At 40.6% G+C, this 25,273-nt stretch overlaps 3 protein-coding genes across 3 annotated transcripts; 2 read left to right on the top strand and 1 right to left on the bottom strand.

The window, feature by feature from the left end:
• Window positions 1-809: 809 nt before the first annotated feature.
• On the top strand, window positions 810-6,958 carry LOC306774631 (E3 SUMO-protein ligase CBX4-like; the record flags this gene model as incomplete). The annotated part of the gene is made up of 5 exons (XM_079264767.1): window positions 810-962; window positions 1,134-1,177; window positions 1,663-1,728; window positions 3,358-3,424; window positions 5,522-6,958. Exons 1-5 carry the CDS (start codon window positions 894-896, stop codon window positions 6,956-6,958), a joined length of 1,683 nt encoding a protein of 560 aa, XP_079120893.1. The 5' UTR covers window positions 810-893.
• Window positions 6,959-15,106: 8,148 nt separating this feature from the next.
• cbx8b (chromobox homolog 8b) lies at window positions 15,107-18,147 on the top strand. The gene is made up of 5 exons (XM_079264812.1): window positions 15,107-15,253; window positions 15,382-15,425; window positions 15,748-15,813; window positions 15,954-16,020; window positions 16,706-18,147. Exons 1-5 carry the CDS (start codon window positions 15,185-15,187, stop codon window positions 17,546-17,548), a joined length of 1,089 nt encoding a protein of 362 aa, XP_079120938.1. The 5' UTR covers window positions 15,107-15,184; the 3' UTR covers window positions 17,549-18,147.
• Window positions 18,148-20,156: 2,009 nt separating this feature from the next.
• Window positions 20,157-24,924, bottom strand: cUnh17orf67 (chromosome Un C17orf67 homolog; the record flags this gene model as incomplete). The annotated part of the gene is made up of 3 exons (XM_079262012.1): window positions 20,157-20,273; window positions 23,397-23,497; window positions 24,870-24,924. 3 exons carry the CDS (start codon window positions 24,922-24,924, stop codon window positions 20,157-20,159), a joined length of 273 nt encoding a protein of 90 aa, XP_079118138.1.
• Window positions 24,925-25,273: the final 349 nt, after the last annotated feature.

A 25,273-nucleotide genomic window follows, 5' to 3' on the forward strand; every position in this document is an offset into this window, starting at 1 on the left:
GCTACAAAACAAATAGCCTACATGACTTACTGTGATAACATAAATCCATCACAAATAAATAAACTATTTATAAATAGTGGTATGGTAAGATAGTTTAAAGACATGCAGTGGCCAATATTATATACAAAAACTAAAACTAAAACGAGCACCTTCAAACATCCCAAACAAAACACAAAATGACAAAGATGAAATCCTAAAAAGCTTAATTAATCCAACCAAAAGCATGGCATGTTGTAAAATATCAAAGGAAGAACAAATTTGCTGATCAAAATGTAAACTATGTACGTGATTTATGGCTGTGTTGTCTATGTAATTGGCAGCCTGTGGTGGAAGAATGAAAGTTATTTATTGTCTAAATATGACACTGTGATGGAAGAATGACTTTCTTCCTGCAATCTCTAATAAGTTGCACAAACTTGGACACAACGCACAACACGACATTTAAGATGATGTTTGTGCACCATCAGAAAATCAAAGACAAAGAAAAGTGTAAATTTGTGTTTTTATTTGACGGGATTTCTCGCTGGTGAAAAATAATCAATACTGCCAACGTCACAGCAGCTGTTGTCTTCACTTTGAAGTCGTGATTACATTTTTCCCGACAACCCCTGAAAGCAGCACGGGAAACATCCCGCCCCCATCACCTTCCCCCGCGCGACGTCACGCAAACGGTGATTTGCGTGAAGTGTTTTCTGGCTGCAGAGCTGGTCTGCAGAGCCAGTCCGAGAGGGAACCCGAGGCAAGCGGTGCAGTGAAACCAGGAGGAGGCGGGAGACCTTGCGTTTCACGTCAGGCAGGAAAGTGGAAGAAGCGACCTGAGAGCGAGGAGAAGGTGTCCGGAGACAAAAAATAAATAAATAAAAGCGCACGAGCTTTCTGTGTGGTGTGAGAAAATGGAGCTACCCGCCGCAGGAGAGCACGTCTTTGCGGTGGAGAGCATCGAGAAGAAACGCAGCAGAAAGGTTTGTCATGAGAGCACTGAGGGATATTTTTACCCATTTGCGTTTGAGGTAGAAGCAGGTTTCTCTCTGGTTTCTGTTTGACCTTTTTTAGCGAACTGCTTTTTCTCTGTGTGTAGAATTGTTGTGAGGTGATGAAAGTATCACTACGCTCATTATGTCTCTCCTTCGCAGGGGAGAGTTGAGTATCTGGTCAAGTGGAGAGGATGGTCTCCAAGGTAAGCCTGCCTCTCAGCTCAACATAATGACACAAACATTCAAAACACAAGTGAGCGCGAGGTGAGCGTGTGCGCGCGCCGCTGGGCGGTTGCGCGTTCTTGCTTTGGCTCCGATGATGGATGCGGTTTACTATGTATGCAATCCCCAGCGTGCCAATTAAAGGAGGACACGTCTATAATTGAACACTGTGGATCTGGACTCGCAGGGAGGCTTGCTGTATCCTCCCTTTTATTTCCGCGCGGCAAAGTTGCCCAATATTTATTACATATGCGTTCACAGGAGGGGACGACTGTCGTGTTTACACATGTACAAACCTGCAGCAAGAGCTGTGTTTTTTTGGGGGGGGGGTTGCAAATCATAGATTAAATTAGGGGCTAATCTCATGAGTTTAGAGAATCCAGCTACAGCCGGTCGGTGCCTGTCTGTGTCAGCCACTTCTCAAAGCCAGCATGTCTTCTCTGTTTTCTCTCTCCTCTCTGGATAGATACAACACATGGGAACCAGAGGAAAACATTCTGGACCCAAGGCTGCTTGATGCTTTCCAAGACAGGTAGGTTTAGAGGTTTAGAGTTAAATGAACTAGTTTGACAGCTAAAGAAGCCTTCAGCGTAACAAAACCAGGCAGGTTTTAATGTAGGATTTCTTACACTTTTAGTTCTTGGCATCTCTCCGTTGATCGTTTTCAACTTTGCACCAAGCTAGCAGACACATTTCAACCTAATCTGGGTACTTTGTACATTCATAGCTCATTAATGATACTGGTTAAGTGTTATGTGGGCCAGATGTGGCCCCATATGTCACATGGTGACTTTTTTTTTGTTTGTTTGGGGCCTTGCATGGACCAAAGACCTAAAGAAAATGTAGATTTGGGCCATGTCTGCTGGATATGTAGCTATGTTTTGGCAGCTGCTCTCACCCCTGGATTAGCAGTCACTTTGACACATGTAGGCCAAAGCAACTATGGCTGATTGGGCAAACATTATATGCTATCTTAGTTATTTAGTAATGGCCATCCACGATAAGCTCATTTTTTTAACAGCAGTGCTTAAATGTTTATTATTGTCATGTTTATTTTAGGATTTAGCTACTGTGTTGTAAAAGTTTAGCATCTTGACTTTTCTATTGGATAAATATTTTCGAGCTGACCCTGTGGCAAAGTGCTGCTCGCTGTCCGGCCATCCAGCCATAGCTTCAGCCTGCATGTGCGCACCTTGAAGTCAAACGTGGAGTAAACACATCCTTAGGATCATGTGACACAAGTCTAGTGTCAAATTCTGCTAATTACATCATTCTGCATGACAGAGGCCTAAACTCAGAGCTCATGATGTAACAGAGGTGCAACAGTGAAGTCGGGCTTTACAGAGCAAATCATAGATGACTAATAGTCCAGTTTGTACATTACAATAAGAAAACCCAACAACAACAAAAAAAGTTTAAACTGGAGGAACTTATTTGGGCTGATTGCTAAAACGCTTCCCTCCACAGGTGCAGGACGGTTTAATTGAATATCTGAAATTCACAGCGTGTTAAACTGTCACAGGTTTTTCTCTCAGCCTTTGCCTGCAGCAACCTTTAAAGCGCAGGTCACACGTTAAAGCAAAACATCGACATCACTCTGCGTCTGTTTTTGCAATTATCTCTGTCTCTCTATTGAAACTAATTGCCCGTCTCTCTGGGGAGCCGAATCGTCTGAATGCCAGGCTATGAAAATACACGGAGTCGTCATTGTAATTAGATGTGAGGGGAGGCGTGTGGGGGAGGAATCTGACATCACTTCTGTCTGCGGTATTGAGTTACTGCCTTAAACAGACTTGTATGGAGACAGGGAAAACACTAAGGGAAGTTGGGGGGATTTGCCTTTTATGTTGGACATAGATAGATACATTAAACAGGATTATGTTATTTAGGAAGCAATGGATCTAATTTGTAGTCATTGTTAAAGACGAGTGTAATAAGGTATTAAACGTGGATTTCTGTGTGAATAAGCCTTGGAAAGAAGTCAGGTGTTTGCCTGGTGATTGGCTATTTTCACCAGAAACTGACTGCAACTTTCAGTGTGGGTTTAGCTTTTTCCTGGATGAGCCTGAGGAGGACACCCATGACGCTGTGTTGCTACGCAACAGTGACTTGTCTCTGTGAGATGTGCTCACTGATTGGCTGCTGTTTTCCTCTCCCACAGAGAACATCAGGAGCAGCTGATGGGATATCGTAAGCGAGGACCCAAACCAAAACACCTTCTGGTTCAGGTTGGAGAATATTCCTCTTTTCTTTTTTCTTTTTCCTTTGTTATTTGCAGCTGCAGCAGAAAATCCAGAATAAAAAATTTAGCTTCTTAGGTTTTAGAAACTATGCTGATTTACCAAGGGGGCTAATGATATTTTAAATAAGCTCATCCGTGAAGTTGTCGCACTAAAAAATGCTTTGATAGGTTTTGCATGATCAGCAAACACTGATGTCACCATGAGATGTTATTCCAGTCATAGCAGACGCTATATTTACTATGTAAATGCAACAAACCACTTCTTATTTAATACTTGGCTTTCCAGGTCTTCAAACTTTTTCTTAAGAGGTCTTGAGCAACAGTTTTTCAGACTTTCTGAAGGCGCTTCCAGCTTTTTCCAAGGTAGTCCTCATACCAGGCCACTTGCAATGGAATGATAGTGTGTTTTTTTATTTAGCGCTGTTCAACGAATGATTTAAGTATGAAAATGCACCTGACTGATGGGAAGAACCAGTGTTATATTTACACTACAAATAACTTGGCTAAGAACCAATTTTTAAACAGGATATTAAAGCTTTGTTACCAGCAACCCGTCACAAAGACATCGTTTGTTCTCATTTCTTTATCACATTTATGAAAATCATCAAATTTAACAGTTTACCAGATGAAAATAGCACTTATGTGGCAAAAAAAAGGGGGATTCCCACTGAGCTGTTTGCTGAAAACTTTGCATATTTCAGTGCACAGTATGTCCTTCAAATGTTAGAGGGAACTGACAAAGTGGAGGACAAAACAAGTGATTTATATAAATATTTAAATTATAAAGGGGAAAAGTAAAGTGTGGAAAAGCACTGAGCAGAGATGCACCTTAAAAATAGGAGTGAACCATGTCTTTGTGACAGGCTGCTAGTGATGATGACACAGTTTGTCTGCCAGAAAACAGTATTGTTGCTAGAGGAACTTGGCATGTTAGCATGGTGTGTAGTGACTTTAAAACAGTTGAAGAAACCAGGCAAAACCAGAATGGAGAAGCCAACAGAATCATCTACAGTAGATTAGGAAGACCCGAAGTGATGTCCACCAGAATGAATCCACCAGAAGACCTGAACCAGGACCTGAGAGATGCATCTGGAGCATCAGTTGATCCATTTTCTTCATCAGAAATGGTGTCCATGGAAGGATGGCTGTCAGGAAACCGTTGTTAAGGATGGAAAACAGACCATATGACAAGAACTGGAGTGAACCAGAGGCAACATGTCCAATGGAGGATTGAAACCTCCCCAGAACCCGGACCTTAGTGTTACTGAAGCAGCATCTGGACAGAATCTGGAACACAATGTAGAAACATCCAAAGAAAAGCTTTCTTAAGGAAGTCTGGAGAACTGTTCCTGAAGAAAGTTCCTGAAATAACAAGACAGCCTATCTGAGAGGGTTCAGGATGTCCTCCTGCTCAGACCTCTTTTTGACTTACAAGCTCCTTCGAAGTGGACAAGATGTTTTTAATCTTGCCTAATTTTTTAATTGACTTTCTGTGTCGTGATAGATTTTACAGAAATCTGAGGCTCAGGTTCTCTGAAGGTGAGGTTGTAGCTAAATCGTCCGTTTAGCACATCGATCAAGGGTCCAAAAGCCTGAGCGATCCCCTCAGTGGACTGCTTTTGTTCCTCTCGGGAGGGTGTTGGTGGTAACACATGGGATAAAGTCAATGATGGCACACAAAGCAACCAGCGGCATTCCTTCGAGCTGAGGTCACAGCCACAGGAGACACTTTGAAATGTCACTGTGGTGGCTCAGATCTGTAGGAGGGCTGTGTGAACATGGACTCAAGGCCCCTGAAATAAACCGTGCTCTTATTGGGGCCTCAGAAGAGCCCCTCCACACATTCCAAACTCAGCGTATTCATTGCAGCTCATAAGCCCAATGAAAGCTCGGCTTTTAGTCTTTCTCCCCCGACATGGACACATGCTTAGATACTGTAGGAGAAAAGTCATCAATCAAGTTCCCTGCTTAGAAGAGAGCCCTGTTTTCCAGGGTTTTATTCAAACACCAGATAAAACTCGGTTGTTCGTGTCATGTGGACGTAGCTTGTACAGCTTTACTAACTTTGTTACTTGTTTCCCAGGTGCCTTCCTTTGCCCGGAGGTCCAGCATTTTGGCGGACCTGCAGGAGGCGTCCCGGGATGACGAGAGCTGTCAGAAGTCCAGCCCTATCCAGATGCTCCGTCCCCAGGCCCAGCAGTACCAACTGAACAGCAAGAAGCACCACCAGTACCAGCCGCTGTGCATGGAGCGGGAAGCGGAACAGCAGGCCAACGGGAAGAAGTTCTACTACCAGCTCAACAGCAAGAAGCATCACCACTACCAGCCAGACATCAAGGTGCACGAGCCTGTGTTTGCTAAACCCCGGGAGGTGAAAGCTCCAGAGGTGCCTAACAAGGGATATAACCTGCCTCCGGTGCTGCAGCAAAAGTGGGTTCGGGACAAAGACTCGGGTTGTCTGACGAAAGTGAAGGATATCAACATGGAGCTGAAGAAACTTCCAGCGGATCTGAACGGGCACAAAGAGCCAGAGAAGGGGAAAGCTACCGAGGACACGTCGACACAGTCCAACGGCGTGAGCAGCAGCAAGCTAAAGATCGTCAAGAACAAAAACAAGAACGGGCGGATTGTTATTGTCATGAGCAAGTACATGGAAAATGGGATGCAAACGGCTAAAATTAAAAATGGCGAGTCGGAAACGGCTGACAAGCCGCCACAAGGAAGGGACAGCAGCATGGAGAAGCACCTGGAGAAGATGAAGCTTGTCAAACAACTTGGCCTCATGAATGGATTTAAAAAACACCCAAAAGACAATCCTGCTGTGCTCAGTTTGGGATTGAAAGGAGATTCTCCCAAAGAAAAGCAACAGTCCCCGCAAACAGAGCCCACTGTGACAGAACAGGGTAAACACGATGAGGTCAAGGGTCAGGGGCAGCTTCCAGCAGATCAGCCTCTGCAACTGACAAGCAGTCCTAATCCACTCACCCTGCTTTCTGAGAGGGGAGCTCCTTCACCGCTCAGCAAGAAAGGAAGCCAAGGTGGCTTCCAAGGACCGAAGCGACACTTTTATGATGCGGATGGTGAGGAACACGGCAGCGGTAAGAGGTTTTTGAGTGCTCCGAACACAGCTGCCTCACCCTCTCAAAGCATCAGCGTTCACCAAAACGGACAGCAGAGTCTGCAGGACTGCGGGTACGTAGACCAGGAGGAACCTATGGACTTAAGCATCGTCAAGTCAAGGTCTACGTCTTCTGAGACACACGCCCAAGCGGAGGTGCTAACGCCTCCAGTGGACGAAACACACACCCAGAAAAACTCTCAAACAGAATCTGAGACTCAGACTGAAACACACACACCTGCAGAGGAGGAAAAAGCTGACTCGCTGTCTGACTTTAACCTGGAACAGAGAAACGAAAAGGAAAGTCATCCAGCTTTCCAGCCTTTCCTTGGGAATATAGTCATCACAGACATCACTGCAAACTGCCTCACGGTGACATTCAAGGAATACATATCAGCATAACACCGCTGAGAACCAACTGTATAAATGTATATGATACATATATTTGTATCTCTGGATGCTTGAATGTACAAATGAACCTTTTGATGTTTTCATTTTGTAAAGCTCAGATTTATATATAAATATATATATAAAGGCTTATTTCCTTTTTGCAAATTTCTACTTATAAGTCTGACTTGATAATTCTGAAGATTTTATTGCGTTGAATATCTCATTTCAGCTTTTTCAAACTCAGATTAAAATTGTTTAAACTTCCCAAAATCAAAAACACTGAGATCTTCTTGAAGATGCACTTACTTTTGTAAATATCCTTCACTTTTCTATGGATGTAATTTGATTCCTACTCGACCGTCTACATAGCAGAAAATGTCAGACAAATGTAGGCTTTTAGGGAGAATTTTGTAAGGAAGAAGAGACTATATTGAATCAAGGTAAATGACACTGTGTCCTGGTCTGAGTGAACGAGTGTGTGTGTGTCGTTATGGGGGATGTGTGCTGCTTGGAAAGGCCACGCCATTAGGCATGCTTAGACAAGCAGATAAAGATAAATGAAGCACCTTTTCTGTCAATAAATATCCGTGTCGTGGAAAAGAAAGAAAGTGACTCTTCTCCATATGTGTTTGCTCTTGTCATCTGCTCTCCGTTTGCTGTGTTTTAGGTCATGCATCTTGAGCACAACTCACCTCCATTAAAACCGAAAATGGTTTTGTTCATGAGAACTTCTTTCAGTCGAGTATAAAGTCATAAATCTGCAAGTTGAGCTCCGTCATCTGCCAGATAAGCACTACCAGCAGGCCTTTATCTTCCATAAAGCTGCACAGCCACGGGACTCTGTGGGCTTGTCTTGACATAGTTTGTAAAACATCAGTAGTTAAAGTGTAAAAAGAAAAAAAAAGCACATTTCATGTCACACATGCCAAATTTTGTTAAATAAAATCCCTTTTGGCACCATCTGTTCTGAGGTGCATTAAGCCGCTCTGACTACAGGAGCAGAAATGTCCATACTGAAAGCTGAAGGTTTCGTATGATTTTGCAATAATAAAACCTGTTTATAAGTGAATCTGATTGGTCTGCTTCTTATTTTTTTTGTACTTGTTGATTCTGATAAAAGAAAATCTCGTGAGAGGTGAGCATTTCAGGAGAAAAACTGAAGCTACAGTGATGATCTTTAATAACTGGAGAGGCTAAATCTGTGCATGGTTCTAGCTACAGTTGGGTGAGGTCTGGAGCACAGATTGCATTAACCCCTTTCTGTCTGGGCTGAAAAGAATGAAAGGCAATCACTAGAAAAACTAAATAAAAGAAGATAAGTGTTTCTTTTAAATTGAAGACCCAGAACAAGACTGGAAGTGTATTATTTACAATTTAGATTTAGATTTTTGATGTTCAGGCATGATCAATAGCAACTTTATGAAGTGGAATCAATGTGAGCATGGTGTTATCTTCTGGCACACAGGAAGAAAAACATGCAGATGAGGATGTAAATTTCAGATTTCTGCTGTTTTACTGCAATTTAATCGTGCGTGGTAACAGACACATTTTTTTTTACACTGAATACATTCTCCCGGGTCCTGAGATGTCCTTAGATACCATGAACATCCACATGAACTTTATTAATCTCAAGCAATGCTTCATTCATTTTGGATATTTCTTTTAAATTGTTTTTTGTTTTTTTTCTCAAATGATGCCCACTGTTTGAGGCGTTTAAAGGCCACCAAGGCCAGTATGTGTCATTTTGTTGCACTACTTCAGGCCTGCTTTACATGAATATGGAAAGTTTTTATCCATCTCCTTCCCATTGGGCAGGTGGCAGCTTGTCTCCAGGGGTGTAAAACTCCAGTCCTCGAGGGCCGGCATCCGGCAGGTTTTTGTTGTTTGCCTTTACCAACACAGCTGATTCACATCAGATGGATCCAGCAGCTTCTTGTCAACCTCTTTATGAATTTCAGTTAGGTGTGTTGGAGCATGGAAATAACAAAAACCTGCAGCATACTCGAGGACTGGAGTTTGACACCTGTGGTCTAAAGGATCAAGTTTACAACCATCTTAAACTAAAATCAGTTTGAGTTAAAAGATTAAGAAGCTCATATTTTATTTAACAACAAAACAATACTGTTTGCCATTCATAAGTCCAGTTTACTCGGGAGGTACAGACACAGTCAGTGTTTTATGGAAAGGCTTCAGAAATCCAAAAGTTCTTCTTTTGGCCTGAACATGGAACAGCTGTTTGTGTCAGGTGAATCCAGCCAGCGCCCTGAAACTCTGAAGCCAACAGATTTTTCTTTGACCTATTTGTTCTGCTTAAATTACACAACGCAGCTATCATTTCCAGTTTCCAGCGTCTCACATTTCATGCACGCAAATAAGGACACGCAAGGTTGTGTTTCTGTAAGAGCAGCGCGCTTTAAACGATGCGAAGCTCTTGCAAATCCTCCCTGAAAAACATCGGTGTCTGTCATGTGTGCCTGTTTTAGCCTGCAGGGAAATCTTCGGAAGAAGCGTCGTATTTGGACAACCGAGATGGCAGCCTTCGACCATTTCCCTTCTCTCCAGCTCGCCTGGAAAGCTGCTTTCTGTGCGCATTAGTGCGAGCAGCGACATAGAAAATGGCTGTCCTCGGTCAGGTCCATGCCCTGTCTGCTGACGCGTCGCCTCCAAGCGCTTGGTTGCTTTTACAGCCAGAGACAGCGCGGAAAAGTTGGAGCTGAAGCCGACAGTCATTTCTGCACAGAAAATTCATGCGTCATTACCAGGCGAACAAAAATGAAGCCACCGACATTTAAGTTGTTTGTGGTAACCAATCAAACTGGTAATGACTTGTTCCTTCTCCTGTCACCTCTTTAATTAAGCAGAATTTCCGCGGTCATCCCTGCTTCATATAGGCCCATACAGCTGGCTCACTAACACAATGACGCAGCGCTCTCCTTTAAAATGAAAACGATGTAAACTTAGAGCCAAAATGCCATAAGTCGGAGTGCAAAGAAGGCCTTCTGTCTTTTTCCGCATTTATGCACTGATAATGGAGCTATAGGAAGCTCAAACATTTCTGCACCGTCACCCAAACGCAGCATTTTACGCACATCTCCCTAGTTTGTTGTAATAGTTTAAACTTGAGATGGTCATTTTTAGCTGAACTGCACGATGAATGTTTGGGATTAAATTATTTTTGGATCAATATTTTGTAGTCTGAAGCTAAATAAGATTTTTTTTTAAAAATTTAAAAATTGAGAACTTTAGAAATGCGAGGTCAGGCTCGTAATAAATGTGTACATTATAAGAGAAAACTGTACAGAAAACTGGAGCGGATGAGCACGTTTGATCCAAAGACTTAAAGTTTAGTAAAAACCTGAAAGGTCACGATATGTGAATGTATGGATGTATGAAGGGACAACCTGTAAGGAATATCAGTCAACATGCAACTCAGCAACAGTCAGGATAGGTGTTTTCTTTATTCAAGTTTTGTTTTAATTGGATTTAATTGGGGACTGGTGCATTAACTGTCCATCCGTCCAGTGTTGTGGGAGTTGACTGACCCTGTTTATGCTGGAGCTGGACTCAGTGAGAACTTCATGTAGTTTAAGTGTTGGCCTTGGTAAATCTCCTGTGTGTTACTGCAGTATTGTAAGAAGCCGGGTGCAGTTTGAATCCAATGAGCGCCTTGTCTTCTGTTAGTTTCGATAATTATCCATAATTATACTATTAAGAGCAAATAACTGCTTTAAAAAAAAACACACACCGTCCTGAGAACCCAAAGAGTGGTTTGTTTTTGGAAAAGAAATTCCATTTCTTTCACTGTATAATCGCCACTTCTGCTTTAAATCGTTCCACAATTAAGTGCAGAACATCTTCTCTTTTACTGAACAGAGGTGCAGGATGCTGCATCCATGCCTTGCTTCTTTCCTTTCAGCTGCATTTCATGTATTAGTAGTCTACCTTCGCGTTGCACGTCGCAGACGGTGTTTCCTGCCTGTTCCGGCGCCGGAGAGCGCGCGTCTTGCCCAGATACAAGCCAACCAATGATGTTTTAACGCGGCAGCGGTGCTGCACTGCAGGCGCGCCGAGACCAATCGTATCCAGACTCTGAGCTGCGCCCTTCTGGGTGCGCTGACACTTTGTTCTTAGTGCGCTAAAAAAAAAAAAAAAAAAAAAAAAAAATCGGCCGGAAACACAAGATCATAATCTACTGATGAAAATAGCAGCATAATAAACAGGCCTAGCGTGGGGGTGCGAAGGCAGGCTGATATTATCTGCGCATGGAGCCAACAGCTCCACAATAAATCTCCATCTGAAGAGTCTTTCACAAAAACAGACCCTTCCAATGTAAGTTTTTATGTCATGTCTGATTAAATAAGGCGCGTTTGATAAATATGCAACTCTTGTCTTTAATTAAACACCCAAAGAGAATAAAAGACTGAACAAAACCCGTCCGACTTTCCGTGCATTTGTGCTTTAATGAGGACATTTCTAAACAGTTTGTAGCCATTTTTACCTCCACCAAGGAGGTGATGTGGCCTTTGTCTGTGTATTTGTCTGTAAGGTAAATGACCCCTAATAACCTTGCAGTGTGAGTCGCCACGCCTGCAGGTTTTCTTAGGATTGTTTTATTTGCTGCCATCATTATCCCGCCCTGCGAGTTGCCTGTTAATATATGTATTGTCTTGACAGTAGCCTACTACAAATGAGTAAAAGATGACCGGGTTGGTTTGTAAAGCTTATGACAGACTGACACTCCGGTTCTCTGCAAACTCTCTTTCAGCACATTGAGGGCAAAGGGGGAGATCAAATGCGAACTTTCAGACTTTTTAAAAAATATATATATATTTGACCCATTTGTTTATTTAATTTGTTTTATAGATATTCCGGAGTGCCTTTACAATAGGCTACATTTGATATGGAATAAAGCTGTGGGCCGGTTCATTGCCGCTGGTCGCTGTAAAAGAAATGAATGAGTCGGAGTAAGCTTCATTTGTCTGGAAATAAAAAGAAATAATTTAAATCCAATACTCACAGCCCTTGTTGCACGGGGAAACAATAACAAAGTAGGAGCAGCCTAAAGAAAAAAAAGAAAAAAAATCTCTAGGTTAAATTATTATGAGTCCATTTAAAAAATTAAGCTGGAAAAGTAGTACGGTTCCTGGAGGATTTAGTGCTCAAATAGAAAGTAATGAGCAGAAGATGAATTGAAGGCCCTCATTGATGGCCTAGTTTGGTCTAAAGATTTTGCTACATATAATAATTTAATAATGATATAATTCAAATGTAAAATTTTATCTAAAAGTGTTCCTGTAAAAAAGCATCACCATATCCCAACCCTAAACTTATCTAAATGAGCCATAAAGTTTCTGCTTGAATGCGAAGTTTTCATTGAAGAAGCCACTTTGTCATCCTATCAGATAGCTGCGGTGATTGGTGGACTTTGTATAAAACTATTGTGAATTACGGTATAAAAACAAAACAAAACAATGTATTTACTTTCTTACTTTTGTTATAAATGCCCGGTGTGAGACGAAAATTCACTATCGCTAGCTGACTGGAAATTTTATATATAGCCTAATGTATAGGCTTCTGATCATTTCCTGCAAACAAAGAAAAAGTCATAATGACCTCAATCTGCAGATCTATTTTAAAAAACACAAAATAGTATATGTATATATATATATATATATATATATATATATATATATATATATATATATATATATATATATATATATATATATATATATATAGATAGATAGATAGATAGATAGATAGATAGATAGATAGATATTGCAGTATAAGTATACTTACCTTTCAGTGTTTATCTGAAGAACTGAAAGATGCTGCCAGTAACCATCAGTGTGAGGACGGGAGAGTTTCCAGTTTATTATGCCGCTCTGGATATTTTTATAATGACATATTGAGGGTCAAGTCATTGAATTGAGCCGTATAAAGACAGAGCTTCGAACAAGTATTGAAGTATTAGCTATTCCATGAAATGTTTTTGGATTTTTAAGTGGATCTGGACGCGTACACGCAGCAGCTTCATGTACGCTCAACTCTAAAAACGCGTCCTGTTTGGCAAACAAAGCTTTAACAGAAAACATTAAATCTGGACAGATCACACGATCATAGCTCAAATATGCAACCAGTGAACAGATTTATAAACCATACTTCCTTCTTTTCTTAGTTTTTCAGAGTGACACCACACAGTAAGTTCTCAAATGTTATCAGAATTCATTAAAGCACTTTAATTCTGGGATTCAGGCTTCTGACTGAGCAGGGATCGTGTGGAAAAACTGGGTTTCCCAATTTAGGAAGTTTATCCAAAACCATGTCATAATCACACGATAAGAAACCACTGTATGTCCTGGTGATTGTATGTACAACCTTGTAAAAGTTCACTTGCGAGAAAAAAAAAGGTATTTATACTGATTAAAGTTTTAAGTGATTATATGTTTATAGAAAACGTGCACGTGGCGCATACAGACTGCTGATATGGTTGGGTTGCGCTTACTCTGTCATGGATGAGTTGGGTTTGTGTGTCGGTTGTTTTGCATTTGTCGTTGTCAGGATTCAGTAAGGCTACATGTATGAATCTTGTGTGATGATTTGTGTGGAAGATTTGCATTTTAGCTTTAGTGTTTGCAATTGAACTCTCAGTCAAAGGCCTTCAGGTAAACAGTGACAAGATAGCAGCGCAACCTTTTTTCCAAAGAGGATAGAGGTATTCGGCCAAAAGTTTGTGAGTCGAAGTTACATTATATAACAAATAAACCAATACGTCTATTCTTCTTCTTTTCTTCATTGCTTCCAGTGTATTTTATATATTTTCTACTGATATCTTAAAAGCAGCTATTATATCTGCCTGATAACTTCGAGTTGGCGTCTGTCGCTGTTATTCAGTTTCGTATTTATTTCAAAGGGTAAAAACTTGACCTTTAAAAAAAAAACACCCGACTCATTTTAAAATTAAATTAAATTAAATTAAATTAAATTAAATTAAATTAAATTAAATTAAAATTTTAAAAGGAAAATAACCCAAAAGGTAATTATCCTAAAAATCAGACAAAAAGTTTATTTTATTTAATTTGATAAAATTAAGGCCAGGCCATTTTTATTTTTAAATTTATGACATTTGCTTTGCTTTTGTTTACATCGGCAGGTTTAAAACAATGTTCCAAAACAACAAATTTATTTATGAAGATGCAAATAACTTTGTGTTATGTATTAAAACATTTTTTAAAAATTAAAAATAAACCACGGGGAGACTTTTAATAAATTACGTTTAAATATTTTTCTTTGTTTCCCCTACATCCTGATCAGAGATGAGGCTAATGGATTAGTGTTATCGGATCCTTCCTATAATGAAAAAAAAGCGTAAAATTCGCTCATATTTCTTCTTCCTCTTCATTTGTTTTCAAGTGGAATATTAAAATATTTGGTGATCTGAGCATTTTATAAACCATCAGATTGACGGAAATCCCACAGACTGGCTTTCATCCGACGAGTGATTAACTTTGAAGTTGAAGATTGTCCTGTTATCTCGCTTGCGTTCATAATAACCAATGTAACAATCACCCTCAGTGTTTATTTAGTCCACAGGCGTCAAATTCCAGTCCTTGGGGGCCGGTTTCCTATAGGTTTTTGTTGTCTCCATGCTCCAACGCACCTGAGAAATTCATAAAGGTTGATAAGAAGCTGCTGGATCCATTTGATTTGAATCAAGTGTGTTGGTGGAGGGGAAAAAACAAAAACCAGCCGGATACTGGCCATCAAGGACTGGGTTTTGACACCTGTCAGCCTGAGATGGTCGATATTTGAAGTGTCTTTAGGCTATAAATCTAGCCGAATCGTCGTAGGTCCCACGTGTCAATGTTTCCGAAAGGACACCGTGTAAATCATATAACCACACCGCTTTGATGCCACGTGTGTTTTACATACATATCACACAACTTGCGCGAGATGATTCACTCATTTCGCGGGTAAAATAGCCACCATCCCTCCTCCCCGTAAGAATTCACCAATCTGAAACTCCTCCCCTCACTTAGCAACCCAGGCACGTAGCAACGGCTGAGCCAATGGGTGTTTCAGCTGAGGTTCCACCGACTGCGGTTGCCTAGCAACGCTGACGTTCTTTCTGTTCTGGAGTATTATGGTCTGTCGGGAATTCAGAGTGGCTGGGACTGGAAACGACAATCTGCCCTGCTAGCGCCCACAAAGATAAAGGTAGGTAGCACTGGAGCAAACATGGAGCTGTCTGCCGTCGGGGAGAGGGTGTTTGCTGCCGAATCGATCATCAAGCGGAGGATAAGGAAGGTAAGCAGGACATGTAACAGGCTTGTTTCTCAGAGAGAGTCGAAAACAAGGCAAAAAAAAAAATCCCACCACTGTGCTGTTACCCTGCAAGCTAACGCAGTCTTTTTTCTGTTTCTTTCGGCTTCCAGGGTCGGATTGAATACCTGGTGAAATGGAAAGGATGGTCTCCCAAGTAAGTCCCGCTGGATCGCCGCTACTGCATGTTTTCAACCCGCCGCTGCTGCTGTGGTGTCTTGGTTGTAGCTGAGATTAGCTGGGCAGAGCTAGCGGGATTAAAGCGGAGCGCGAGGGGTTTAGCTCGCGGGCTAATGCAGCGGAGAGTCCGCACCGCGCTGTCTGATTTCATGTTTTTACTTTACAGATACAGCACAGGTTTTCTTATCTTCTGTTTCATGTTTTTACTTTACAAATGGGTTATCTCCTGTCTGGTTTCATGTTTTTACTTTACAGATACATCACTGTCTTCTGTCTGATTTCATGTTTCTACTTTACAGATACAGCACTTGGGAACCGGAGGAAAATATCCTGGACTCCCGGCTGTTTGTCGCTTTTGAGCAGAGGTGAGATGTTTGGCCTTTACAGGCTCAGTCTGTGGATGTAAACAAGTCTAATAAGTGTGCGGCTCTCGGTGCACTTTGCTCCCGTGACGCTTGAAATAAAAAAAATAAAAGAAGAGTGTCTTGGGGTTTTTTTTTCACAGGGAGCGTGAAAGGGAGCTGTATGGACCCAAAAAGAGAGGACCGAAACCCAAGACGTTTCTGCTAAAGGTGAATATAGCAGCGCTACATTAATATTATTGTGTTGAATGTTTACATTTCATACAGTGTCAGTGCGACTCCTGTGTTCATGCAGCCATATGAACCTCATGTACACAGTGTTTTCCCTTCGTGGTTTTTCATCTCTCCTTTTGAAACGCAAGTTTCTGAAATGGTGTTTATTATGCATATTGGAAACAGCTCACCCGTAACTGGGTGTTTTCAGCTTTGTCATTTGCAAATGGGGATGTGGTGACAGCTTGGGACAGCAAGCAAACAGTTGCTGACTAACTTCTATGCTGAGAGGGTTTTGTACCTCTTCAATTGCAGCCTGATATCTGTAAATAAATAGATTTTAATTTAAGATACAGCAACCTGATATACAGAAACATCAAAACCTGATGTCTGTTTTTTAAACATTTTGAAAATTTGTTAAATGAGTGATTTTTCTGCTAAATATGCCTATCTCTGCTGACATGGCTGTAGTATAATATTACTATATTACTATAAATGTAATTGGTGTCAGTGCAATAATTTGCAATAGAATGATAAACATTGTGTTATATAGATGCTGATTCATTGTATCTGCAGGTACTTGAAGTCATCTAATAATTAAAAAACATGTCAGAATAGTTTAATTTCTGAATGGTTTTCCTCTAAATTTCTGTCTAATTTCTTTTTTTTTTTTTTTTTCTAGGCACAAGCTAAAGTTAAATCTAAGTCCTATGAGTTCAGGAGTGAGGCAGTCAGAGGGATGCACATCACCTACCCAACCCCGGAGCCAGTTGTCACCCCCAGGGCCAGAGAGGGCCTGAGAGCTGTCGTCCCCACCATCTTCCCACCAAGCACTGTAAACCGCGGAGAAAGCGTACGTGTTCGACAGCCTGAACTGAGCACCCGCGAGCACCAGACTTCCGACCGACTAATCCACATACCCAAAAAGAGAGGGCCGAAGCCAAAGCCCCGCTTTCAGGACGGAGGCTGCGGCCCTGTCATCTCTGTCCCCCACAAGAGGAAATCGGAGGAACAGGCGAGCCATGGCGCTCACAAGCTCGCCAAGTTCCAGGCAGGTGAAGAGATGAGGCTGGTCAAGTTGGATCACAGACATCCAGAGAACCAGGGTCACAGTCACAAACACCACCACCACCATCACCACCACTACCACCATCACCACTCGCAGAACCGCGGGAGCGTCTACAAACAGCTGTACTCAGACAGCAGCCTGCATCCTCTCAGAACAGACTTGGACACACACAGGACTAAGGATAACCCCGGCTACTCGGTACCTGCGCTCTTCAAGCACCACTCCAAAACGAGTCGCAGCCTGAGTCGACCCACAACGCTCCCACAGATGGAAAAGCCGTACTTTCTGGACAGGCCGTCTCCGACGCGCCTCGACGACGACTTGGACAAAGTGACGTGGAGGCCGTCTCTCAGCAACGTGGAAAAAATCCTGGTGACGGACGTGACCACCAACTTCCTGACTGTCACCATAAAGGAGAGTAGCACTTCCAAGGGCTTCTTCAAAGACAAAAGATGATTCTTGATCAAGTCTTTGCTCGATTTGCATCAGAATGATTCGGAAGTTTATGATATAGTGTGATTTATTAAGCAAAGCTGTTTTGTATGTGATGTATAAAAGCAGATTACTTTGTGTGCATATGTATATACATATAAATATATATAAAGTTGGGCAGATATTTAATGTGTTGACCAAATTAAATGAAGTCCGTTTCACATTATGCATTGGTGAACATGAGCTGCATGTTTCCTTTGCAGGTGGCCACTTCCTATATTGAGATGGTGAATTTCACTATTTTGCAATTATAACTAACAAAAATAATTTTTCTTTGCTCTTCTTTTACCAGCTGGACTCAAGCTTGTACACTGTGAAAAGTGAGTCAAAGTTATTAAATAAGGCGAATGGATCAAATATTTTTGTCATTTGAACCAATTAGACTGACTGGTCCTGTTCAGTTCAAGGGGACTCATATTTAAAATTAACTAAAGCACTTTGACTTCAGAGGTATTAAAAATTATATACGTGTGTGTTTGTCTTCAAAGACGGAGTTTTTCTCAAGAGTTTTGTAAGGTCTCTAACATTTCTAATTATAAATTAATAATAAATTCAAAAGTTTTCCCGAGGTGCATTTAACTACTTTTTCCATTAATTTTCTATATTTTACATTTTCATAGAAATGTTCATGAAGCTTTGATGTACCAGGATAAGTTGACTGCTTTTTAGAGGCTTTTCAATAAACCATGTTAATTTCTCATTTTCTGTGTGTTTTGTTCACTTTTTACCTCGGCACTTTAATGAGGATATGAAGTTCATCTGGCTTGTTTACTCTGCAAATAGCAAACAAAATGGACCTAAATTGTAATAAAACATCTGTGACGAAATGTTCTATTTTAAAAGATAAAGGAGGACGTTTTGCTGAAATCAAAGCTCACACTCCTGCAGATTTAAAGTATTTAGCGCTCCTCTTCCCCCCCCCCCCCCCCCCCCCCCCCCCCCCCCCCCCCCACAGTTTATGTTTAGAATAAGCTTTTTAGCAGGTTTCGTTAAGTTTAATGTAGAAAAATACATGAAAAGTCCCCGATACATCAGTTTTGTTTTAGCCAAGTTGTCCTGGTTTTCATTTACGTCTGTATCTCTAAAAACGGAGCATTTTTCCATGTAAGCCGTGTATTTTTTATCATTATGAAGCAGTAGATTTAATGATGGTGTCTCCGAGCTTTCTGTGATCAACATATGTGGGAGTATCTATGAATAGGTGAGAATATTTTCAACGCGTGAAGCTCGGTGGCACATTTTCATGGGCCCGAGCAGCGGCTTTGCGCTTTTTTCTTCTTCTTTATCAGAGAAAATCAGATCAGTCAAAACAAACCGTTGTTTATTTACCGTGAAAAGAAACAATGACAGAACCCAGTTTTAGGACAGAGAGGGTTCCCAAACGTCCTTTATTTATTATTTATTTATTCCCCTCTTTCTTCTTTGACTGGAGAACCATGAATGCGCGCTCGGTGGCCCCTCTGAGCCAAAATGCGGCACTTCTTGTTAACCATCCCACCACCGTGGTGCCAAATAAATACACAAATTAAAATATAAATGACACAGTGTTACGTAAGTTGTTATTTTATTTTTGGCTGTAATAAATTTCACTGTTACACACAAAAAAAACAAAAGGAAAAAAAAAGAAAAGAAACTACCTGCTACACAAAAAATAAAACAAATGAAGAAATCGCTACAAACTACCAGCTTTTACAAGATGACACTCTCTGCATGCCCTTCGTGTGGACATCAGAGGAAACAGAAAAGAAGGACGTTTCTTCCTTTAAATGTTGCTACTGTCCATGTTCAGCCACTTCTGGTCATTTCCTGCAAACAAAGAAAAAGACACAATGACATCAATCTGCAGATCTATTTTAAAAAAACATAAAAAAAATAGTATGTATATATATATATATATATATATATATATATATATATATATTTATATTTATATGTGTGTGTGTGTGTGTGTGTGTATTTATGTGTGTGTATGAGGAACTGTTTTCAAAGCTTACGGCCAAAGTGTTAATTTATCAGTAAAACTTGACATTCTGCAGATTTTATTCAGCTGCAGGTAAATACATTTTCAGATGAACAAGGTTTGTGTTCTAACTAATAAGAGTTGTTGTGCAAAAAAGTGCTGATGAATCTAAAAAAAAAAAAAAAAAAGAAGTAAAAAAGAAAATGACACTTTAACATAGAGGTTTTGGCATATATATATATATATATATATATATATATATATATATATATATATATATATATATATATATATATATATATATATATATATCTTTATATATATATATATATATATATATATATATATATATATATATATATATATATATATATATATATATATATATATATATATATATACATATATGTGTGTGTGTGTGTGTGTGTGTGTGTGTGTGTGTGTGTGTGTGTGTGTGTGTGTAAATGTGAAGGCCTGTGTTGGTGCTAAATCTCAATCAAAAGCCAATTGTTGTGTTTTAATGTTGAAAAGGGCAAACAGCTTTGCTTCATGAACTGTTTGAATTTTGGACTGAAAGTGAAAGTGGGAGACTTGTGGTGACCTTGATCAACCTTAGACTGGGTGTCCATAGTTCCTGTCACAACGTGGGGGGCAGTGAGGATTCAACCAGTTCTCCAGGTTGGTCTCCTGAGCCCTTTGATCCAGAGCCTGCATGTGGAGCAGATGCTCCTGAGAAAAGAAGTTATTATTTAAGCTACAAGACAGAAGATAGAAGACAGGAGAATAGAAAAAAAAAGTTGCCACATTTGCAAGAATGAAACTATGTGCAGAGAGGAAAATAAATGACTCAGACTGAAACAATTCTGTCTCCACTAAGCAGAAAGTGAATTTACAGAGATGAGTGCAGATAAAGATGTACACACGCAACAACTTGTATCAAAGCAACAGAAAAAAACAGAAAGCCGAGCTTACTTCCATCATTAGTATAAAGTGTATATGTTTTTGGCATTTATAGTTTCTGGGGGCTCTGGTCTGATTAGAATCATGTCTGAAATGACAAATTAGTATACAGTAGGCTAAGTGCAAGTGCTCAGGGGCTAACATAGTATCCAACTCCCTGAGAAAACTACTGCTTATTTCTGAAGTGATGTTTAAAATCAGGGGAAAAAAAGTGCATATGCATTTATACTCTTTGCCAAAAAGCATCTGAATAAGATCTGCTGTGACCAAAAACTTTCAGAAATCATTTTAATTAAATAACTTGCGTCCAGTCAAAAGTGCCAGTTGAGCTCACATCTATTCTGAGTCTAAAAACCATAAATACTATCACTCAAGAGGCACCTTGAAAAGAAAGAAGAGCTTCAAACAGGTCCAAAACTTAGATTTGGAGAGGTAGAATAAGGTTTGTGTAAATAAATTAAATAAATAAATAAACAAATCCCACTGAGCACAATTAATCACACAATCAAATAGAAACTACATGGCACCACAACAGAAGGCAGCCTCTTCATCAATGATCACAGACCAGGCAAGGTGATTGTTAATCAGAGACACAACTAAGACAGCGTTTCTTAAACCGGGTCCCCAGGACCCCCTACCCTGCAAGGTTTAGAAGTCACGCTACTTTAACACACCTGTATGAAATGAATGGCTCATAGGCTGTGAAAAACCTGATGAGGACGTTTATTAATCAGAATCATCTATGTAGGAGTAAACATGCAGAGCAGTGGTGACTGAGGACCTGGATGAAAAACCACTGAACTAAGACACAACCTGGAAGACAGTGGAAACTGCTGGATCTACAGCGACACTACAAACTGGGCTTTACTGAAGACTGGCCAAGAAAATAAAAAGATTGCTTACTGATGAGTTTATTAAAAAAAATGTGGGAGGATTACCAAACAAACAAAAGGAAGTTTTCTGGTCAGATGAGAGTAAAACTGAACTTTTTGGACATCAAGGAAAATACGTGAAGCATGGCGGTGGCAGCATCATGCTGAGGGGATGTTTTATCACCAGCAGGAGAAATGGTATGAACAGAGAGAAAGGTGAATGATGGTAAATAAAGGGATTTTTTTTAAGATAAAGACCTGTGTCAGTCTTCCAGAGATCTGAGGACTGACGTCCACTTTGCAATATGATGATATGAACGCTAAAGAAAGATCTGAGGGGATGAAATGTCTTTGAAAAGCTTTCTGGAAGAAGGTGGAAATACAAAGTTCTAGAGGAGTGACAACAAATACACTAGTTTTCTTCTGTTGTCATTTTACAACCATGTTTTAAAATGCATCTTTGTTTTTTCACTCAACCAGTTTGGACTTTTTAAGGAACATTGCTCATCTGGTTGAAGAGGTGCACGAGTTAAAAAAAAACAAAAACAAAAACAAAAAAACCCCAAAAATGTTAAAAGTCACTGATTATCTTTATACCTTTATAATAATAATAAAAAAAGATCATGTATTTATATATTTATTTATAAGCACTTCAAGGAAAACTATAAAGAATATCAAAGATTTGTGAAAACACTTCAAGAAATACGAGTAAAGTTCAGTTATCATGCTGGCTGTAGAGAACTGGGAGGTGAGAGATTATAGTTTGGCCAGGGAATGCCTCTGGAGCCTGAAGAAGGGAGAGTCAGCTTCTGCTTGGGCCGCTGCCCCCTGACCTCACCCTGAATAAGTCGTAGGGAATGGATGTTTAATTGAATTTCCCTTTGGGGGATTAATAAAGTGTTTTTCAATATATGTGGTTTTAACATGTAGGGTGCTGCAAAAAAACAAACAAAAAAAAAAACCCAAAAACATCTTGAGTTGCCTTTTGTGCTTTATGTGCTGAAGCTTTCTTTTGGATGTTTCAGCCTTTTGTTCTGGCTTGTTCTGTGTGCAGATTCTTCCTGCTGCAGTGATGTTGATGTTCAGGCTTTGGAGAGAATTCATCTCTTCATCAGACCTGTTACCACTGATTTTCATTCCAGTTCTGGTGTCATTCGGCATTCCTCAGCCTTTTCTTCCTCTTTTCCTTCCTTTGGCTTCATAAGAATGGTTGGATGAATGTAGAGAAAAGCCTTGAGCTTCCATGGAAAGCCTTTCTGATAAGGCTTTGGCTAACAGATGGATGAACTGAAGGTCCAGATGCATCTTTCTGGTCCCGTGTCAGGTCTTCGCTGGATTTTTTCTATTTCTGAAGGACATCACTTTCAGATATTGTTAATCTACTATAGATCATTTATTAGGCCAAACACTTCCTGCTTTGTCCTCTGCTTCGCCAGCTTGGTAGTTACACACCGTGCATGGAGATGAGCCAAGTTTTAATCATCTCGTTGCAGCAACAGAACTATTTCCTGTCAAACCATGTTATCATCATCTTTACTTGACAATTTGTTCCCATTTATTTATCTGCATCTCTGATAAATCCCAAACATCCAATATGAAATGGGTTCTTTGCAAACACCGGTTCACCCTTTGAGTTAAGAGTCTGTAATATGTTTCATCTGCTCATAAGCTTGTGTTAAGTCACTTAACAAAGAAAAAAATCAGATAATAAGAAAGTCTGACTGATTGAAACCAAGTAATGACGAAATACGAGGTGTCTCCACGCTTTCGCATGTTTTATTTCCCCCTAAATAATTGAACCGGGAAACTATTCACACAAAGACGTATTTAGGTTGTTGATAAAAAAGTATATTTACTTAAAGGAAAAGCTTAAATGCCTCTCTAAAGGCGGAAAGCCACACAGTGTTGTTGCTTTTGTAGCGCTGATAAACACTTAAACGTCACAACGTTACGCAGTAAAGTCAATGTTTTCAGATAAATCTCATCATTAATGTCTGTTCCTGCTGTGAGTGGACCTTACCCTCATGGGCTCATCAGGGTGGCCGGCCTTCAGGGGCCGGTCCTGCCTCTTGCTGCGGAGCAGCTGCTTTGCAAAGCTCTCCTTGATGACAGGGTTGGCATCTGAGGAGAAAAATAGAAAAAGAAGAAATAAGTTTGTTTGCTTTTTTTTTTTAATGTCCTGTGATACGACTGATTCTCGGTGTGCTGCTGCAGAAAGGAGACTCAGAAAAGAGGATCATTGTTTTATTTAGTTTCTGATATGCAGATGTGATTCAGTGTGTGTTGAATTACCTTCTCAGACTCAGGAGCTTGGTTTGTATGCTCTAAGTTCAACCCCTGTCTGAGCTTTTCCCTGTTTTTATTTGGACTTTTTCCATAAATATAACAGATGTTTTCTTGGCAGCTGGCTAATCCAAATAACCTTCCACTGAAAGCTGTGTTCAGACCCATGAATAAACCTCTCACCTCTACCTGCTGCTGCGGAGCCGTGCCTGACCTGCTCTGTTTAGCTAGTGTCCATGTGAGGCCATTTATCCCCCCCCAACGCCAGCCCCACGGGAGCTGCTCTCAAACACACTGGCCTCTGCGGAGTGAGGAGCCTCTGTCCCCCTTTCTCCAAACCCAGGCCTGTGTGAGGAGGCTGGCTAGGCAACAAAGTGCCCATTCATCGTTCCCGCTCCCCAGGGAGTCGAGTCCGTGCAGCACGTGATCCCAGCAAGCAGTTGAGGGAGGGGGTCTGTCCTCCTGTGCTGTGAAAATTGACCATGTTCAGTCAACACAAGGCCAGAGCTGCTGTTACTCCTGGGCCATCATTGCAACGTGGCAAAACACTCAAAGATTCTGCAGCTATATTATAAAAAAAAGCTTCATGTGTGACCGAACCAGGGGATTCATGTTGGTTTAAAGCAAAACATTAAAGAATTACTCTGAAAATAATCAAATTCTAAAGATAAAAGATTCACTTAAAATGTAGTGTCAGTTAGCCGTCGGTCATATGATTGATATGAAAAGGCGTGAGACTGCTTTATTGACCAAAAGATGAGTACAACTCTTTATTGCATACAGACACTGACCAATATCACATTCCACACAGTAACAGCAGGCTTTTATACCCTCTTGCTGCCAAACCTTAAAAGATCAGCCCATTAGGGTGGGGCTACAATAACAAAACCACAATACTAACACATATTTAAAAGCATTAAACACAACAAAGCATAAATATTTACATATACACATCTCTTTCTATACATACACATCAGTCAGTGACTATTTAACCTCATTCCATGCATAAAACTATTTTATCTTTACATGTAGCAACATAAATAATTTGCTACAGCTCCTCCACCAAGGAAAAAAAACCATGCAAAACTATTCTAAATAACTTATTTTCAGATAATGACATGAATTAATCTTCATTGTAGAAATATACTAATTCCCATCCTGCTGTAAAAACAAGGGAAAGGTGTTTTATATCAGCCTGAGGACGCCCTACCTGCGGGAACGGTCAGCAGGACCAGGCAAAGCAAAACCACCACCAGCTTCTTCATCTTCGTCACCTTCCCCTGCCTGAGCCTTCACTGCTCTGAGGTCCACACCAGAGTCCAGAAGGGGTGCAGGGGTGAAAAATTCTCCTCCTCCTCGTCCTCCTCCTGCTCCTCGGCCACAAATGGTCGATGCAGGCTTGTGCTACAGAAGAAAAGACTTTTTTTTAAAAACACATAAGCAGTGATGTGCAAAGAAATGTGACCTATGTGGATTAATTTAGTGGTCTAAAGGTGACAAATGAATGTGGAGAAATTCTTGGCAGCACCCACAGTGTATGTCTGCTGAATGAGGAAGTGTGGAAGTGATTGTCCACTAGATGGCAGTGTAACAACAGAGACTCCGTGGAGATTA

This window comes from Telmatherina bonti, assembly GCF_933228915.1.
Source record: "Telmatherina bonti genome assembly, chromosome: 3".
Lineage (NCBI taxonomy): Eukaryota > Metazoa > Chordata > Actinopteri > Atheriniformes > Telmatherinidae > Telmatherina > Telmatherina bonti.

What these genes read in the sequence shown, in the direction of transcription:
- cbx8b (XM_079264812.1), top strand. Translation starts at nt 15,185, where the DNA reads ATGGAGCTGTCTGCCGTCGGGGAGAGGGTGTTTGCTGCCGAATCGATC. An exon ending in TCAAGCGGAGGATAAGGAAG is followed by an intron (nt 15,254 to 15,381) that starts GTAAGCAGGACA and finishes TTCGGCTTCCAG; the next exon opens with GGTCGGATTGAATACCTGGT. An exon ending in TGGAAAGGATGGTCTCCCAA is followed by an intron (nt 15,426 to 15,747) that starts GTAAGTCCCGCT and finishes TCTACTTTACAG; the next exon opens with ATACAGCACTTGGGAACCGG.